General features: G+C 29.1%; 1 protein-coding gene and 1 pseudogene across 1 annotated transcript; one reads left to right on the top strand and one right to left on the bottom strand.

Annotated features, from left to right (window-relative positions):
- Positions 1 to 141: 141 nt before the first annotated feature.
- On the bottom strand, positions 142 to 2,058 carry LOC114188388. Its single transcript, XM_028076976.1, has one exon. It carries the CDS (start codon positions 2,056 to 2,058, stop codon positions 142 to 144), a length of 1,917 nt encoding a protein of 638 aa, XP_027932777.1.
- A 3,792-nt stretch (positions 2,059 to 5,850) lies between these two features.
- On the top strand, positions 5,851 to 9,352 carry LOC114188387 (annotated as a pseudogene).
- Positions 9,353 to 21,825: the final 12,473 nt, after the last annotated feature.

Raw genomic sequence — 21,825 nt, 5'->3', positions numbered from 1 at the left:
TACATTTCCTTCAAATTAAACATCACGGGTAATTCGTTATCTCTCAATTATTCAATTATATGTCTGGAGGACAGGACCGCACAAAGTCTAAGGTTTCCAATCCATTTCCATCCTCGATGGTGATATCTGACAAGCGTTAATTCATCTAACACTGCGGAAGCTCTCTTTGATGTCACTGATGCAAATCTTCCCTTTCTTTCGTTCTCGTCCTTCTATGCGAGCTAGGCCTAGCTCATTCTTTTCTTCTACCAGCCTCCTCTTGTCCTCTTTGTCCCCACAACATACTTGCACAAAGTTCTTGTCGATCAAATTCTGTAGAAAATTTTCAAACTTTTTACACGCATCGATGGAATGTTCAGCACCTGGATGGAACTCGCATGCATCCCTTAAGTTATATTCACCTTCCAATAATCCTACTGTTAGTAGTGCCTCAAAAATAAACTTTCGCGAACTCTTAATTTCGCTCACATTCTTCACCAACTGGTGTCCCTCGAGATCAATAACATTTATTGAAGCATTATCATGCCTAGAGAGGGGATTGGCCTTAATGTTGGGTTTATTCTCTTGAAATTTTAACCACCCTGAATCGATTAAAGCTTGCACTTTGTGTTTGAAAGACAAACATTTCTCAGTAGAGTGACCAATGGCTCCCCCGTGATAATCACATGTGGCATTTACATCAAAATACTTAGGGTATGGTGGCTCCAAAGGCTTCATCGGGCAGATAGCTACCAAAGCATTACGGAGTAGATCTGGCAATAACTCCGTGTAAGTCACAACAATAGGAGTGAAATGAATATAATTCTTTTCTTGATTCCTTCTAAGACTAGTGATTTGCCCCAAAGACTGGTTGGGATTTGTGTTAGCCTCAGTTTTCCAAGTGTTATTGTGTTGTGATTGATATGATCCCTGTTGTAGAGATTGTGCTTGGTAAGCAAGAGTCTGATTTTCATACTTAGGTATTGTTGATGCTGCGTGCACCTCTACTTCCATCTTCTTCCCAAGACTGAAATCGGGCTTTTTAGGAGTTGTAGCCGCAAGCGGGCTATATGTAATTTTTCCATTTTTTAGCCCAATCTCTATCCTTTCACCTATGATGATGATATCAGAAAAATTTGAGGATACATTCCCTACCATGTGTTCATAGAATGGTGGTTGTAACGTGCTCACAAACATTTCCATCATTTCCTTATCATGAAGAGGAGGTTCCACTTGAGAAGCAAGCTCTCTCCATCGTTGTGCATACTCCTTAAATGATTCAGCATCCTTTTTGACCATGTTTTGCAATTGCAATCGATCTGGCGCAATATCCATGTTATACTTGTACTGTTTCAAAAAGGCATCTACCAAATCCATCCAAGAACGAATGTGAGACGCTTCCAAGTGTGTATACCAACTCAATGCTACCCCAGCCAAACTGTCTTGGAAGAAGTGGATTAGCAATTTGTCATCATAAGCATAGGTAGCCATCTTTCGACAATACATGGTTAGATGGCTTATAGGGCATGTGGTACCCTTGTACTTTTCGAACTCCGGAACTTTAAACTTGTGAGGTATTGTGACATCACGAACTAGGCTTAAACTCGCAACATCTCTAAACCCATAGTTTCGACCTCCCTCAATAGCTCGTAGCCGTTCTTCCAAAATTTCCAACTTAGTTTTGGTTCCCTCAACATCAACAGATATGGCCTGCATAGTAGGGCGTGGTGTAATCTTGTCCAAAGAGCTTTCACCAATAGTTGTGTTTAAAGGCTTAGGTATTACAGTCACTCGTGGTTCCGCAAAGGTAGTCGCTTCATTCCTTGGAGTATTGATTGGGAATGAAAAGGAAGCATGTTCAGCCTCTGAATAATCTCCAACAGGTGGAGTGTAACCCGATGGCAATCCGTACGTTGGAAAAGCAACAGGAGCGTCGTGAGTGCTTTCCTCACACTTTGTTGATGATGCTTCTCCTGAGGCCTTTAAGGACTTCAAGGCCTCCAAGATTTGACCTACTTGGTCCTTTAGCTGATTGATATCTGCTTTTATTGTCTCTTGTGCGGTTTCCCAGTCCTCCATTGTTTTACTATTTGCTCGCGTCCTGCAAGGATGCCTTGGCCTTGCCGTATTTGTTTTTATTATTTTTGCTCTATTATTTTTATTGAACAAAAAAAAAGATAAGAAAAAGAAAAGGAAGGAAAACATAATGCAAATCGTTTATTTTATTAAGAAATTATAAAGCTATGAGTAAATAGAAATTATCATGGAAAAGAGTCCACACAAACCCAACTATCTAGAAAGCTCATAAATCAATGTGTTAGAAAGAAAACTTAATCTCTAACCCTAGTTATCACGTTCTCAAATTACTCAAATTACTTTCTACAACCCTAAAGGATAATTTCTTCTTCAAAATATCAAAATCTAACTGCCCCCTACTCTAAATTCCATGTTAATTTGCCTTTTCTTTTTAAACTTAATCACAACTTTATAATTTCGGACCTAAAATTAAATAAACATGATGAGATGATATGAGAAAACATAACTATATGGATGCAATAATATGTTATGCATGATTTTATTACTAAAACAAAAATCAAGAGGAAAAAAAATAAAAAATAAAATAAAATAAACCGAGGAATAAAAAACATGTACATCTCCCTTTGTGCCTTAACAAAGATTTGGCGCCTAATGGATCTAAGGTAAAATACATGCGCTTACCAGGATGGTTTCCTAATACCTAAATATCAAGGTCACTAGAGCTATGGCCCACTTCATGGCATTTCCCACGACAGTTGGTAAACAACAAGAGGTGGGAGTACCAATGAAGCAAACAAACTCTAGCTGGGGTTCTCACAATGACCACTTGGGAAGTACATCCACTATGACACTACTACACAATCCCCTCTACTTCTAAAGTTACTCAGGCCCGGGTATAGGGCCCCACTCATGTCATGCACATAGTGTGTGTGTGTGTGTGAAGGAAGGATAATGCATACCCAAACCCCTTCCTGCAGACAAACAATGACGAAAAACAAACAAATATATATATAATAAAGTCATATATCCTAGGATTCAAAATTCAAGCATAAGAATAAAATAATATGAACAATAAAAAAATAAAAAAATAAAAAAATCATCCAAAATATACACAATAATAATAAATAATGAGAAATAAAATAAAATAAAATAAAACAAACAAAAATATAAGACGAAAAAAAAGAATGAAAAAGAAAAGAGAGAAAAAACAAAAAAAAACTAGTAAAAAAACAAAAAAAAATTGAAACAACCACATCAATTTTATATATTTAATTAAATGGCCTAACTCTCTAAAGTCCCTAGTGGAGTCGCCATCTATCACAACCGAAATCACGACGGGATGACGAACAAAAAAAACAAATTTTGTAAAAACAGAGTTTGGAGTCGCCACCATAGTTATTATAGGAAACTATGGAAAACCATAAAAAAGAGCAAGGTCTACGAAAACAGAGATTGGGGGTACGAGAGTTAATTACGCGTAGGGAAGGTGTTAGCACCCTACAACGTCCATCCTAAGATGGTACCTTTAATTAAAATACAAATTGATGTGATCTCCTTTAAATACTTATTTTAAAAAAAGAAATAAAATATAAATAAATAAAACGAAATAAAAAAGATTTTTTTGTTTTTTGGGCCCGACAAGGATTACTCCTTGCTCCTACGTATCTCCATTCATAATGGAGAATCAGGGTCACGTAGTTCTTTATGAAAAGACTTTTTGAAAACAATTTGTTCGAAGATGTTGATATCACTCTTTTTTAATATTTGAATATTTTGTATTTTTTAGTAATCTTATAGAAAAGCGAAGGTATTAAGTACTAAGTTGACGCGAGCAGTCACATGAGCACTTATACATTTTAAAAGTTAGAAGGGTATTTAAATTATTTATTTGTTATTACTTCCTTTTAAAAAAAAAACTTTCGAAATAAGACATTGATACCCAACAAAATTTGACTATTTCATATCCACAATTTATGAAAACATTAGGAAAATAAATAAATAAAAGATTAGGAAATAACGTTTAGGATTAAACATATTATTTTAATATGAAAATTTTTTACAACCCTTAACATGAAAAAAAAATGGCACAACATATTCATACAATGTCAAAACATGATATCTCTCACTTATTCATGCAACAATGTTCACAACCCAAAGCAATCAACAAAACCTTAATTATAAAACTAATGAACCCCAAAAAGCATGACAATAATGTTTTTTTTTTATATCAAAAGAAATATTGAAAACATCAAATTCAACCAAGATAAAAAACACATCTCGAGAAATATTGCATGACACAATAAAAATTAATTTTGCGAACCTGGACGGGAGATCACACTTACAATAGTTGTGTTGGAACACTAAGAAGCACGTGGGGGTGGCGATTGATGGTGAGTGGGTTTTTGTATGTGTGAGGGTTAAAAGAGAATGTGTGCTTAGAGTGAGAGAGGGCTCTAGAAATTTTTGAGAGAGAAAATTCATTAATTCTTCTTTTTCTGATGGGTTTATATACACAACATTATAAATCTAATGTAATCTCGTAATAAAGGTCTGCTTTAAGTACAACGAGTTTTAAAAGGCAAGAACTAGTCTTAAAATTATTACAAAATGAGAATCAAATCATATAAAAAACAGAGCACAAAATCAAACGTGATAAGCAAAATTAATTTTAAATAGTAAAAGAGATATTGTTTTGAATTATATTACTACTTTCTCTATCTGGAAAAAAAAAGGTGTCATAAAATCAGAGCACAAAATCAAACCTGATCAGGACAGATTAATTATAGTTACAAAAAAGATATTCTTGAGAAACATATTAATATTTTCCTCATCTGGAAAAGGAGGTGTCATAAAAATCAGAGTAAATAATTATAAATATTAGAACATATTCTGTTTCTAATTATTAGACTAACTTCTTAATCTGGAGTAGAAACGACAAAGCATAGAGTGGGGGTGCGAAAATTAAATTTTGGGCTACCATTAGTTGCAAGAAAAATGGTGTGGGTGTATAGAGTATTTTGGGCTAAAATAGAAACAAAGCCTCAAAAGAAAATACATACAAGATTAGAACAAAGTTTTTTCCTTTTATTTATTTATTTATTATTATTATTATTATTATTATTATCCTGTTATTATTATTATTTAGACAAAGCAAAAAATCAAAGAGAAAACTTATTTATTATTTTTTTTTATTTTTTTATACCTTTTTTGAAAAAAACAAATTATTATTATTTATTTAGTCGGACGAAATTGGGTGTTGACAGTTGTCCCTCTTTACTTAGATTTTGCTTGATAATTTGGAAATTTGACTTTTTCATATTATCGTAATAAAAGATAAGTAAAGATAAAAACACTAATTTCGTTCAGATTTTAAAAGAAGACAAATTTGACCATACCAAGTAGAGGGTCTCGGTTTGACACACTAATTCTTTTTGTTTTCTTTTTTACTTTTTGAAAAACCCAAATTAGACTAATCCCGTTGAGAGGGTTGATTCAAAAGATTCGGTGACCATTAGCATGTAGAGGGCCTCGATTTGAAAATTTTCTTTTTCTTATATTTTTTGAGAAAAGATTAGACCAATTCCGAGGATAGGGTCTATATCCAAAAGATTCAGTGACCATTACCATGTAGAGGGTCACGATTTGACAAACCATATTCTTTTTGCCGATATAATTTCTTTTTAAGTCTTAATCTCCAAAAATTTCTTCACTGAAGCATTTTACATTTAGGTATTCACCACCATAATTCTCGTCAAAATCAAATGATTCATTCCAAGAAGTACTGAAAGAGCAAAAAACCTGATATGAAAAGAGGAGCACGAAAAGAAAGTAATAATGGCACGATTACTTGCCAATGGCAAAATCGAACGCACTCTGATTGCAATAGCGGTGGCAAAATCCCACGCAGTGACAAAATTGAAAAGTGAAACGAAATTAGGGCAAAATCGAAAGCAAAAAATCGAACACAGTAGAAAATGATATGAAAACGAAACTAAGATTGAAATGCTGGAAGATGAAATCGGGAGATCGAAAGAGAAAAATTGAAAGACGAAATAGGAAGATGAAGTATGAAAACGAAATTGGAAGCAAGGGAGAGCAATCTTCGTTACCTCAAGCTTCTTTACGTAGACGTTTCCATGAGACAATGAGGAAAAACGGTGGAGAAGGACGAAATTGGGAGATCAAAAGAGAAAAATTGAAAGACAAAATAGGGAGATGAAGTATGAAAACGAAATTGGAAGCAAGGGAGAGTGTACGGCGGAGAAAGATGTGTAGAGGTTGTGGAGGACGGTGGAGAGTGAAAAAGGATCTTGATGAAGGATTAACTTGTTTGTTTTTAAGATTATTGAATATGGTGTGAGTTGATTAAGAAAGCTAAGTGAAATCCCCACTGGACATTAAGATAGCAAGCTATCTAGATGTGAAGGTTCCTTTCACAAAGCTCAAGAGAAGAAGATGATGGATTGATTCAAAACAAAAAGGAAATGGAAAGCACATAAACCATAGAAAACCAAGAACAATTAAAGGAAGAAGAAAACATAAAATGAAAAGGAAAGGAATGGTAAAAATGTGAGAAACACGCCACTACAAGGCTAGGCTAGAAGCCATGACAACCTTGAAGTCAACAAGTCAAACCTAGTCAAAGGTAAACAAGTCAACTAAAGTTGATTCAACTAAGTCAATTTTGGGAGTCAAAAATAACAAACACAAATGAAAGGGATGAAGGATTACCGAACTTCCTTTCTAAACATGCTTAGTCTTCTTAAGCATGTGCCTCCATCCTTGGTTGGGGTTAATCCTTTATCAGATCTTCTCTTCTGAAACACGACTACGCAACAAAGGAAAGCAACACTACACCTCCTCACACCTTCTCAGACACTAGTGTTTTTAAAACATTAAAAGTTACAAAAGAAAAAAATGAAAAAATTAATTAAAATTTAAAATTTACTGGGGTTCTTTGAAAAAACCCTAGTACTTAACTAGGGTTTTTAAAACCTCCGGTATATTATATCTTACTGGATGTTATTATAATTCCAACTAATTAACGCCTTCTAAAATTAAATATTTTTGTAATGTAGACATTTATTTAAAAATAATAGGTATTTCAAAAAAATTCATCCTTCCTTAATGTTGAAATTAATAAATTATTGAATAAAAAAAAAGATAATAGCTTTTGCTTTTCAGATTGTTCTTCCCAAACACGTTCTTTTATCTCCTTTTGAAATTTCTATTTCTGCTTCTCCTAAACATTTTTTCCTTTTATCTCCTTCCAAAATTTATATTTTTGTTTCTCCTAACCTTTTCTATTCTCCTTTCTTCCTCTTCAACTTTCTTCTTTCCCCTTCCTGCAAATCAACAAATCATTCAACTCTCTTCTTTCCCCTTCCTTCCTGCAAATCAACAAATCAATACACGATAAAAATATTTTTTCTTATGTTTTTATATCTTTGTTTATCTTTGATAAAAATCTTTTTTCTTATGTTTTTATATCTTTTTTATTCTATCTTCTTTCACATTTATTTTATTACTATTATTATTATTAATAATAATATTATTCATATTAACATTATTATTTATAGTAGTATTATTTGTGTCACTATAACAAAAATACTTTTTAAAGACAGTTATATAGTGGTGGTTTATTAAAACTGACGATATATTCAAAATAATTAAATATTATATGATATTTACAATGGATTTAAAATCAACAAAAATTTTTTATACATATATTTTGCTATGCGCGGGTTCGCAATTTGAATTTCTCAATTTCTCCTATGACTATCTTCTCCTCTTTCAGAGGTGATTTCTTGTTCTTCTGGAAGTCATCTTCTATTCTTCTCTTGTTAGTTGTTTTTTTCACCTAGTGCAATTTCCTTTTTCGTAAGTGTTTTCCCTCTTCTCTTCAGTACTTTTTTCCTCTACGCTTAAGTTATGTTCCTCTCATGTCATGTTCAAATTTGATTTCCATTAGCTTGATATAAACCCTAATTTTTGTTGTTCTAATGGTAAATCATTGCTTTTTTATACCTATAGAAAATTATCGTAATTTTGTTGTCTTGGATTTATACCGTGGTGCGAAACGCTTCCGGCTTGAGTTCAGTTTTTGAGTAAAATTCCACAAAGAATATTTTGACGTATCGTGACTCGATTTACTATACATCAATTTATAGGTAAGTTGCAGAACTATTAATTTTTTGCATAAAGATATGTTAGGAATAACTCTGATTTTATATTTTGGTGTCTAAGAACGCATTGCTAGTTGCGGGAACCTTAGCGCTGACCACACCTTATTCTTGGGTGCTGGAGAAGTAAGAGCTTGTAAGCCTAAATTTATTTTTTATTTTTCTAATACATGATTTCTAAGAATGGATGATTATATGTTTTTTCTTTTGGGAATATTCTTATTGCTTGTATCTTTTGTATCTTTTGGTTGTTGAAGGTTGGAACTGGTTAGCAGAGCTGATTGCTCTTGAGATTTCAATGCATGTATATAACTTGATTTTTGTATTCATCTTCGTTAATACTATTCATTTTTATGAAGTATCTAAGTAATATTTTGTTGGCTAGACAAATGCTCCGGTGGAAGAGACATGAGAAAAGATCTGGCTTGTGGATTGGAAGGTAAATGCAAGAGGAGGATCCTGGAAAACAAGAATGAAATCTTTTTGTTCCTTCTACACTTTCTTCTTTTCTAGTTTCTCATGACAAGTATGTTCCGTTCTAGGGACTACTGTTAGCTCTTATCTGGTTCAACACTTCAAAAAGTTTTGGGCACATGAGCATGAACCTATGAAAGGGCTACTAAATGTTATCAAGGTAAAGAAAGTGTTAGATTTTTCCTTAATTTCATGTAATATTTAATATTCATTAGCCTTGATTCTTGAACACTAACTTACAATCCACTCTCCATCGGCCAATCAAGCCAACCATTTTTTATTGGATCATTTACCAATGAAGTGGTTGAAACCATGGCATCCTTGAATGAGGTTCTTTCTGGCTTTCTTTAATGATTTTTTTGCTACCTCACGATAAGATTATATCTCTGATGCTTGTGATATTTCTTGGCATGTAGAAATCACTCATTCTTGCTCTCTCTAACCCAAGTTCACAATTTGAATGCACAACTGAAGAAGCTTACGCATGAAGCAAGGTAAATTTTCTCTGTTTCATTTTTACATAGCACAAGAAACAACACATTGTGAGTTTTAAATAATAAAGCAAATAAACAAACAAAAATCTTACTTACCACATTACGTCTCATATTTTGTAGGGTAAAGCAATCTTTGCTAGTGGAAGCCCTTTTGATCTTGTTGAATATGAAGGAAACCTTAGCTGACCACACCTTCTTATTCTTGGATGCTGGAGAGGTATGAGCTTGTAGGCCTAAATTCATTTTTCATTTTGGTTATATATGATTTCTAAGAGTGCATGATTATTTATGTTTTTTCTTTGGGAGCAATATTCTTATTGCTTGTATCATTTGGTTGTTAAAGGATGGAACTAGTATAACGGAGTTGATTCCTCTTGAGATTTCAAAGCAAATTTATAGCTTGATTTTTGTACTCATCCTCATTAATACTATTCATTTTTATGAACCAGGTATATAGCTTGTAGTTTTATCCTATTTGCTCTGGCAAGAACAAAAAAAGATTAAAGATGAGGGATATTTGATGAATCTGCTTTTAAAGAATACTATGTGATACTGGGAGTAGACTACTAGTGGGGTACCTAAAAAGTGGTAGTGCGAGTGAATGAATGAACCAACGAATGACTATCCAATGAAGCCATCATCCTCACTGTGAGGAACCAAAAGCAACACATTATTCATAGTTTTCTTTATGTATGTATGTACTTTTTTATATCCTCCATATATGTCAAGCTTATTAGACTTGCAGACTATATATATATATATATATATATATATATATCAATCAATTCTCACCTTTTCAATTTTCGTAAGTTCCTACTTTCAATGCTTCAGTTATATGTAATCGTTGGTCGCTCTACAATGACCTTGTATAGTTTTCTTTGTGTTAGTCTTAGGTTGTGAATGTTTTATTAATCTACATATTTCTCTACCTATTAAGTGTTGTGCTTTAAATTTTGGAAAAGTTTATTAGAAAACGGTCTAATTATCTTTACTATTCCATGTTTCATAAAAGTTGATGAAATGTGATTTTATTAGGGGGTCCCCTGCCATCGAAGAACACCATAGGCAGATCAGTATTTCGGTATTGGCCATCGAAGACCATGCTAGTGGATCTTGAACTCATTTAATTTCTCATATCTATTTAATACATATTTAGGACTCATTTGGTGTATGCGTTAGTTTTGGAATTGAAGCACTCAAACTTTCTCATTTCAATTATTTTATTTGGTTCGTATATGATTAAAAATTTCAAACACAAGTTTTTATACTCTAGTAAACCATATTATTGCTGAGATGCTCTCACAATTTATTGTTGTTGTATCCCAAAGGTGATATCAGCATACCTAAAATTTGGATTGAATGTGTGTTAAGGGTCAATAAGTGCTTTAACTTCTAGCACAAGGTACACAATGCATTAACAATTGTTGGCGGTTCCATTTTCCATTCATTGTTTGGTCTAGTGGAAATATGTGTCAAATTAGAAACAAAAGATAACTTTAAATTATTGATTTTTGTGAACTATGAACTCCTTTTGTAAACGAACTATGAACTGCTCGATATCCCTTTAGCTTATAAGAGAATTGAAGCCAAGTTAATTTCGAAACAGAACTATCAATACATAGTTTTCTGCAAATGGCCCAACATGTCTTATTGCTTCATCTAATTTTTTTCAAGCATGTAAAAACCATTTAAATTATATTATATGAAAGTTTAAATGATGAAAAATAGTTATTATAAAACCTAACCTTAGTCAATAGTAGAACTTAAATTATTGAAAATATGAACTTGTTACATAGGAAATGACACGAAAAACTGAAAAATACCTTGCAAAAGTCGAATATTTGATTATAATATTGCATAGTAATTACGGAGCTTAGTTTTCTTTTGTCAGCAATTAACAAAATTAGTTTGACATAATTTTAAAAGTAGAAAACATAAAGAACATGTTATAGCAACGAAAAGAAACTACATTATGTGGATTTTATTTTACTAATTATTATTCATAATGTAAGTGTTGTAATAAAAGTTATGTCAGTTTATATAAATATATATATATATATATATATATATATATATATATATATATATATATATATATAATACAAAAGCATGTTTCTTAGAAAGCTTACATTCATGTGCTTTATCCAACAATATATAGTAAATAAATGAAAAAAGTAATGAGTGTCGAATCCCGCTCTATTAAATTGAATGTGTAAAATGTAAAACATTGTGTGCTAAATTGGAATTTTATTGGAAGGCAATTGATAAATAGATTTTAGGTTTCTCAGTTTTTTTTATTTAAAATAAATTATGATTTTATCGGCGGTTACAACTGCCATTAAATCTTTTCAATTTTTGAATTTACTGGCGGTTACAACTGCTGCTAAGTATTAAATATATTTTTTTTAATTTATTTAGGGCGGTTAAAACCGACTTTAATAAGTTTAGTGGCGGTTATTCCAGCGATTATAATAAATCGACGTTATGATGCTTTTGTGGCGTCAAATTCTATGTCGGTTAATCAACTGACGAAAAAGAGAATAGTGTCAGTTCAAACCGTCTCTAAATTATGTATTAAACTGACGCTAAAATTTAAACTTCTAGTAGTGTGTTTTATTATTATTAGTATTAATATTATTAATATTAACATTATTATTAGTATTATTTGTTTACTGCTATTGGTACTATATATTGGTATGGGTAGTATTAGTTTCAATATTGTATAACTATGCATCATATATCTACGCATCATTAATCAATCAAATATTATGAATTTTCTTATTAGTACCAATAAATTCATATTTATTATGAAAGTTATGGATTGTCCATTGAGTTGCTGACCGTTACTGAGTTTGATTATTATTGATGATATTTATATAAAGTATGCAACACTTGAGTTGTACCCTTTGAGTTGTCTTTTGTACCTATAAATAGGAATTTTCCCCCTTGATAATGTGACACAGAATATCAGTCTCTACTCCATATTCTCTCACTTTATTCTTCTCTCTATTATTAACTTTATTTTATAACACGTTATGAGCACGAAGGCTATCCAACTAAAGTGGAGATGTTTTCTCTTTAAAGACAATGTTATGCATACTTCAATCCAAGCTCTTTCTAATCCTTTCCTTATTGACAATTTTGTCTAATATTCTTATTTTTTGTGATAAAAAATTATTTGACTTTATCAAGTTTCATATTTGTCTTATTATGATTATTATTATTATTTTTTCTATATTAATTTTATAGTTTCATAAATAAAATTTGATTATTATTCATATTTTATGAGTCAGTTTTTAATAAGTCAAACCTTACAAAATACTAATTTGTGACTCTTGATATTACAAGAAAAAATTACTCATATTCTTGAGAATTAATAGATGAGTCTTGATGATGCTTTAAGAAAAAGAAAGGAGGAAATAAAGCATCTGAGCAATAATTTACTCTTGTAACAACAATATCGTGAAAAAAGTATTTCACAAATATTCTCAAATTATTTCATGCCTTGTTATGGCTAAACAAAATAATGAGTTTCTGATGAAAAATCATGAGACCAAATTGGTTATGCTTCATTCCCAGGAGTGAATGCAGTAACATCCATGAGACTAAATTGGTTATGTTTCATTCCTATAAGTGAATGCAGTAACATTTGATCCATATTTTCATAGTCATAAAGGAAATTTCAAAGAGACATTTTGTCCTCAGAAGTGGAGCAATAGTGTGAACAAGAGAATAGAAAAAGATGAAAATAACGACAAATAATATGAAAATATAATTTATCACTACGGTGGTAAAGGCAATTTGGTCGTACTTTTCTTACATCGAAGCATCCTAAAAATAACGGAGAAAAACACAGAAACGCACCTTGTGTTTATAAAGATGATGATTTTTATTTTGGCCATATGATTGTCACTCATCTTAATATTGTTGTTTTTCTTTGCTAAACTAAATAGAATGAAAAATGGAAACATTGACCACCTTATTGGGGATGGAAGTATTAAGATTTCATTAAATGATATATTAATTTTTTTTTGGTGTAAGAATGTGAAGTAAAGGTTTTAATATGGATTTGTCGTTCTAACTTTCCTATTTTATACATATATAAAGGTTCAAAGATTTTCGGAGATGATATTCTTAATTTTATTTGATATTATTTGATAATATATGACTTATGAAATTGATTAACTTTTTATGGTACCTACAACAAGTTGAGGTTATTAAGTTCATTAAAATTTAATTTATATATATATATATATATATATATATATATATATATATATATATATATATATATATATATATATATATATATGATCAATTTGTTATGCAATAATATTGAATAGACTAAATATACTATATTTTGTTGATAGTGCAAGAATTAAGCTCTCAAAATTATTAATTTATTTTTCTCATATTTGGTTATTCGAGAAGAGAATATTATCATTATTTTTATATCACAAATAATATTTTGAAGGCTCTAGAAGAGCTACTACACTTGTATGAAGAAGTCTAATAGAAATATATCAAGTTTTAAAGATATTTGTCTAAATAGATATCATATTGAGACAAACAATGAAGGAGATATGAAATATTTTTATATCAATGGACTTGGGTTGAAAACTTCTTCAATCAAATGTTTTCTCATGTAATACATGTTTACAAAGAAAGTTGATAATAAGACCATCACCAGAAAACTTTAGAAATGAGTCAATCTCATCTTTTGGAATGAATACAGGGTGATTTTATGGTCCAATGCACCTATCATGTGGATCATTTAGATATTTCATAGTTTTAATTGATGCATCAACTAAATGGTCACATGTTTGCTTATTATCAACTCGCAATCAAGAATTTGCAAAGTTATTAGCACAATTAATCAAGTTAAGAGTTCACTTCCCAAGTTATCCAATTAAGAAAATTCGTCTTGATAATGCTGGGGAATTTGCATCTCATGCTTTTAATGAGTATTGTATGTCAATTGGAATTGAAGTTGAACATCTAGTAGCACATGTTCATACTCAAAATGGACTTGCAGAATCATTAATAAAACGTTTAAAATTGATTGCAAGACCACTACTTATGAGAGCTAATCTTCCAATGACTACTTGGAGATAGGCAATTTTGCATGCTGCAATATTGATTCGCATCATTCAACCAAGTTACCATAAATTCTCTCCTCTATAGTTGGTTTTTGGTCAGTAGCCTAATTGTCTCATTTAAAAATTTTTGTACATGATCGAATTTCTCCACCAAGAGGGACTATGATGAGTCTTTAGAGACGATTGAGAATATATGTTGGATGTATGATTCTCAATCAATAATAAAATTTTGATCTGTCAAGAGGAGGCATATTTACAGTTTGATTTGTCAACTGACATTTTTGATGAATAAGTTTTTCCAACTTAAGGGGAGAAAGAAAACAATTGGAAAGGATATTGGTTGGAATGAATTATCATTGTCTCGTCTTGATCCTCGTGTAAAAGAATGTGAACTCAAAGTTCAAATGACAATTCACTTACAAATTAGTCAATCAATTATCAGATGTTTTTACTGGCACAACTACCAAATGCTAATGATCCAAATACAATTGACATTAATTTATAATAGAATTGAACTGTGGTAAGCTTATTGGTTCCAAAGATAAAAATCCTCAAAAAAGAGAAGGAGCTAAAAAGACAAGATGACCTAACCAAAGAGGTGTAAATCATAAGATTCATTTGACAAAACTAATGATTTGTTGAAATTGTTGAAAATGATGAGATATCAATAAAATTATGTCATGAATAAGATAATATGGAACCAAAATGAAGTCAACGTTGACGATGCTTTAGCATATAATATAACGATGAATGTTATGAGTGACAATGAGGATCAGGATTGTCGACAAAGAAATGATTGGCCAGATGGAAAGATGAAATAAAACCAAAATTAGATTTGCTTGTTAAACAAAAGGTTTTGGACCTGTAGTCCGCACACCTGAAGGTGTAAAGCTCATTGAGTACAAATGGATTTTTGCGCAAAACAATATTATAAAGAATGATAATTATATGAAAATTCATGAAGGATTTAATTTACCCAATAATGCAAATTCTAAAGGGGATTATTCAGTAAAATTGAACAAGTCCCTTTTATGGATTAAAGCAATCAAGACATACATGGTATGATTGTCTTTGTAAGTACTTGTTAAAACAAAGGTACTTATCTTTATATTTATATGTTAGGTGTTGATAAATGTCATTTTAGACCTCACAATGATAAATAACTTCTTTGTCAAGAAATACCATATTTTAATGTTGTAAGAGAACTAATGTATTTTGCTTATTATAGTCCAATTGACATAGTATTTGTTGTAAATTTGTTAAGCAAGGTACAATTTTTCACCTACAAGAGGAAATTGAATTAGTGTAAAACATATATTTCATTACCTTAAGGGTACTTTGAATATAGGCTTATTTTATTCAATTGATTCAAAATCAAATGAGTTATGTATATGATGATTATTTATAGTATCCTCATAACGGTTGATCATAAACAAGATATTTTCACATGTGGTGGAACAATGACTTCATGGTGGTCTGTGAAACAAACCATAATAGCAACATCGTTAAATCATGCAACTTTTAGCATTACATGAGGAAAAATGGAATCAACAACTATGCATGAAGACAACAATGCATATATTGCTCATTTGAAAGAAGGATATATTAAAGATTTATTTACAAAGTTTTTGCCAAGGAGAATTTTGGAGCAATTGGTTCACAAGATTGGACTCTGACATCTTAGAGATGAAAGTTTGGGGAGAAATAGAAGAACATTATATCAAAGAATTAAGAATGATGTACTCTTTCTCCTTCACTGGGTTTTTATCCCAAAGGATTTTTCCTAGTAAGGTTTTAACATGGCACGTTCTTTGATCAATATACATCCAAGGGGAGTGTTATGAAAGTTATAGATTGTTCATTGAGTTGCTGAAAATTACTCAACTTGATTATTATTGATGATATTTACATTATTTGCATTGAGTATGCAACCCTTGAGTTGTACCTTTGAGTTGCCTTTTGTACCTATAAATAGGGAATTTTCCCCCTTGATAATGTGACACGGAAAATTAGTCTCTACTTCATATTCTCTCTCTTTATTCTTCTCTTTATTATTAACTTTATTTTATTACAATATTCAAAATATTTTTTTTAATTTTAATATTTATCATTTTAGAAAATTAATAGTAATGATAAAAATAATATTATTTTATGTCTATGATTCTCTTAATAAATTTTGGCATCAACTTCATTTTGTATTTATTTTGTATGAGATCCAATGATTGTAAATTTTTTTAAAGGAGTAAAACAATTACTTTTACAATCAATTATTATGATTTATTCTAATATTTTTTTATTAATTGACCCATTAATTTCATTAATTGTTTTTAATTTTGTAACTAAGAATATATTGTTTTTTATTTCATACATTTTAAAATCTTTTAAATTTATACAGTTGTAATTAATAATTATATAATTAATTTCTAAAAATTTTGGATCAATGAGTTGATTTCATTAATTACTGTAAATTTCTTTAACTATGAAGGGAGTTTTTGATTGGTAATCGGTAATACTGAATCAATAATTATATTTTATTTTAAATTATTCCTTTAGTTATTAGTCAACAAATCTTCGTGTTTTCGTAAAGTGGCAAGTTCGCCCTACTTCTTCGTGTTTTTGCGAGGGAAACTAATCTTGAACATTTTAGAGCTTGAACAACACAATTTGGAATGCTTGGAGGACTACTAGGGCTTGTGGGAACTATCCTTTCTTCCTCTTTGTATCTCCTCCCTCTTCCACTTCCATTTTTGTAAGCTTGTGCTCTCCATGACAATGGAGAGCTAAACCCATTTTGTTGAGGGTAGATGTAACCACAAAACTTTCATGTATTTGTGAATGATTTGAATATATATATATATATATATATATATATATATATATATATATATATATATATATATATATATATATATATATATATATATATATGCTTCTTCCATTAATTGCTAGTATCCTTGTTTCTTAGTTTAATGCTTGCTTTGTTTCAACCATTCATTGAATGATATTAAGGTCATTAGGTATTGAAAAATTTCTCTTGAAACCTAGACTTGGAACAATGATACCTAATGAAACTTGTATCTAGGAATGAAACTTGACCTATTAGTTATCTTAAACCCTAGTTCATAAAGCGGGTTTACTTATTTAGGGATTCAAGGAATTGATTCTTAATAAGGAAACCTAGGCTCATTCAACTAAGGGATTAGGGCTTAAGTAAGCTTATGAGTTGACTTTAGTAATTTAATGGAGAAGAGTTTTAATGTTTTATATGCATGAGAGTGAAGTCGGTAAAACCTAACCCCAACAATATCAATCCATTGCATTTCTAGTCTTTTTCATATTCTAGAGTTTCAAATATCCAAGTTCACCTTTTACTCGTTTATGTGATATTTATTTTCATGCACAAAAACCAAAATTATGGATTCATTTATCAATTTAAATTAGTTATTAATTGCATGATTATTTAATATTCATGAGTCTCTTGTGGGAATGATATCCCGGTCTTACCCTCTACTATTTGCACAAATTTGTGATACACTTGTCAAAGTCTTAACAAGAATAAAAAATAAACAATTTTATGATTTGTTTCTAAAATGGTTTCATCAATTAATTTCATTAATTGCTTTTAATTTTCTAGCTGTGAATGGATTGTTTTCTATACCATACATTTTGAAATCATTTAAATTTATACAGTTACAATTAATAAATTAATAATTATATGATTAATTTCCAAAATTGTTTTATCCGTGAGTTGATTTCATTAATTATTCGGTGTAACACAATGTTTAAGAAGTATATACTAAGACACTATAATATTATTATTTAGAAAACATTAATTATTACATCCATAGTTTTAGTTCTTAACAATAACATATTCTAATAATTTAATTTTAATTACCTAAAAGTATAAATAATTATTTAGTCTATTGTATTATTACTTGCCTTTAATTTATATCTTAATTACTTAAATCTATATATAATAATTAAATCAATTGTATTATAACATGTCTTCTATTAATGTATGTTGAATAGGTAATTATGAAACAATTTGTGTTATTTAATTATGCTATATCAAATATTTGCAGTTGCACATTATAACGAATTCAAATCTTATTTGTCTTACATCAATGCAAATTTTAAAAAAATAATCAAATATTATCATTTTAAATATATTATTAGTGTAAAACATATATTAATACATTGTTCCTAATACTAAGATACTTATCTAACTAATAAAAACTATAAATTAACTAATAGAAATATTACATGTGGTTCAATTTGATTTAGTTTGAATTTTATAAAAATAAATCCAACCATATCAACTTGACCCGTTTGTTTTGGATCAGTTTTATATTTTTATTGTATAATATTTTTTTTACAACTATGTTTTATATTTATAAATTGTGGCAACGTTAAAGGATAACTCTTATGATCTATCTCTGTTATGTTTAATAAATCTGGTGCACAAATATATATAATATTGTAAAACATTCAAAACATAAATATAAAAATTAGTATTTTTTGTTTTGTTATCTTTTAGTAATTTTCTCCATCAAAATTAACAATGTAAAGTTTACACCACCAAGATAACTCTTCCTTAGTCTCATTCATTTGTTAAAGATAGTTGTACTCCTCTACCATAGATTTATAGTCATGAACCAAGTAAGTAACATTACATATTTTTCCTACATAAATACACATATCTCGTATATGACTGAAATAATATGTAAGATGACAATATTTAAAAATGATTGATTTTTTATTTGATTCGGTTCAATTTGAACCAGTTCAAAAATTTCAAACCCCAGATTTATTTAAATCATTCGATTAAAAAAATTCAAACCAATAAAAAAAATCCAAATTTAATTAGTTTTCATTTTTCTTGGATTGATTTTAATTATTGATTTAGATCAGTTGAATTCTAAACATCGGTAATGTGCACACACATGCCTTCATGTTTTGAAGTTTTTTGTAACTTTTAATGATGAAAATCAAATATCCATGTTGTAACTTCATGTTTGGAGTTCGCACTACAATAAAATGATAAATTAACCACTTGAAATAGCATTTTAAAATTAAAATAAATATTGAAGGAATGATAAAGTGATCACGATAATGAGATCGATATTACTAATTAAAAGTAGTTACTAAATTAAACACTATTTTATAAATTAAGAATTTTTAGTATTTAAGATAAGCTCTATTATTAATAAAAAAAATTACATTTGATTTGTGAATTCCAATCCATTATTAAAAGAATTAAATTTGAACTCAATAATTCTTAAAAAAATTCCTTACCTAATAGAAAAATTACTTGTGGGTCAATTTCATTTAGTGTGAATTAATTTAAAAATAAAATATTGACCCAACCAAATCAAGTTGTATATTTTCGATCATTTTACCATTTTACTATAATATATATATATATATATATATATATATATATATATATATATATATATATATATATATATATATATATATATATATATATATATATATATATCATTTTACAAATCAAAAATTCGACCCCAAACTCATTTAAATCATTTTGTTCGAAAAAAAATCCAAAAAAAATTCAATTTTACTTGTTTATCATTTCTCCAATGGAGTTTTAGTTATTGTTTTAGATCGCTTATATTCTAAACATTCATAATGTGCACACACAAGCGTGGACGTCCCTTAAATTTCTTTGTTGTTTATAATGATGCAAATCAAATATCTATTAGGAAAAATGAACTTGTTCCTATGAGTATTGTTTGAACTTTTGTCCCCATTTTGATGGGTAATTTTGAGGACCAACTTGTATTTTTGGAAAAAAAACCAAAATAGTAATTAAAACAAATATTTACCCAACCAAATCAAGTTGTATATTTTCGATCATTTTACAATTTTACTATAATAATATATATATATATATATATATATATATATATATATATATATATATATATATATATATATATATATATATATATATATCATTTTACAAATCAAAAATTCGACCCCAAACTCATTTAAATCATTTTGTTCGAAAAAAATTCCAAAAAAAAATTCAATTTTACTTGTTTATCATTTCTCCAATGGAGTTTTAGTTATTGTTTTAGATCGCTTATATTCTAAACATTCGTAATGTGCACACACAAGCGTGGACGTCCCTTAAATTTCTTTGTTGTTTATAATGATGCAAATCAAATATCCATTAGGAAAAATGAACTTGTTCCTATGAGTATTGTTTGAACTTTTGTCCCCATTTTGATGGGTAATTGTCGCATTGATGGGAAATGAGTATGGCTATGAGTAATACCTAATTTATTTCATTTAGTATGGGGAAGAGGATATGTATGTACAGTGGCAGATTATATATGTCACAGGGAGGGGCCTTGGCCCCCCAAAATATTTTTGATTTTTTTTAATTATGTATATATTTTTTAATTTTTTTAATTATATTTTTTAAAATTTTGAAATTTTTTTAAATTATAAATAATATATTTTAAAAATTGATAGAACTTTAAATTATGTCTTTTTAATTTTTGTATAAAGCATAATACTTAATGTTAATAAATAATAAAATATAAAATTAAATATAATAAAGAGTAAAAATATTTAGGTTTGATTATTTATTTATTTTTATTTTTTGTAAAAAAAAATGTCAAATTTTGACTAAAAAATTGAAATCAAATTAAGACTAAATCAACTTAAGGACCAACTTGTATTTTTGGAAAAAAAATCAAAATAGTAATTAAAACAAATATTTATTAAGATATTTTTTATTTTATTTCTCATTATCTTTTTAGGTTTTCATAAACTTGTACTCATCTTTCAGCCTCATATGTTTTCTTTTTGTTTTTGAAGAAAAAAAGAAGTTAGACACAAACTCATTACTTTTGCTCTCATTTGTCATATGTTTTCTTCCTTCCTTGAAGAAAAAAAGTGAACTCTCTTGTCTCACTTGATAATGAACTATTAGTTTAATAGTTATTAACATTATTTTTTATTTCATGAACCTTATATATTCATTTTTTTATGAATATAGAAGAAAAAAAATAATGTATTATGTGTTTTTTCAAACCGATTTTATGATTTGATTATAATATATTTTTCTTTCAATAATTATGACTCTCAATTTCTCATTACATTATGATAAATTATTTTTTAATATTAACTTTTTTAAAAATATATTGATGAGGAATAAGACCATAGATTCATTCTTTAAAAATGATAGAAGAGAAGTTGTTGGTGAAGATGAAAATAAGATAAATTTTACTTCTTTACATATTTTGAAGTGTTATACTAATGATCAAATTGTTCAGTTAGATAAATTATTTTTTGAAGTATTATATTAATGATCCAATCTAATAATCAAATAATTATATTATTTTGGCCCCTCCAAATTTTATAGTTAAGATATGCCACTGTGTATGTACATATCTAACATATACCTGTTCCCATAGTCATCCCAATACTTATCCTCATTGTCATCTCATCTCATCTAAATTATTAAAGTTCTCATAGTTTATATTAGGTGACCTAATATATATTAGGTTACCTAATATATATTAG

The sequence above is a fragment of the Vigna unguiculata genome, chromosome 6 (genome assembly GCF_004118075.2).
Source record: "Vigna unguiculata cultivar IT97K-499-35 chromosome 6, ASM411807v1, whole genome shotgun sequence".
Lineage (NCBI taxonomy): Eukaryota > Viridiplantae > Streptophyta > Magnoliopsida > Fabales > Fabaceae > Vigna > Vigna unguiculata.
The sequence above is the reverse complement of the archived record's forward strand: the minus strand, read 5'-3'. Positions and strand labels throughout refer to the sequence as shown.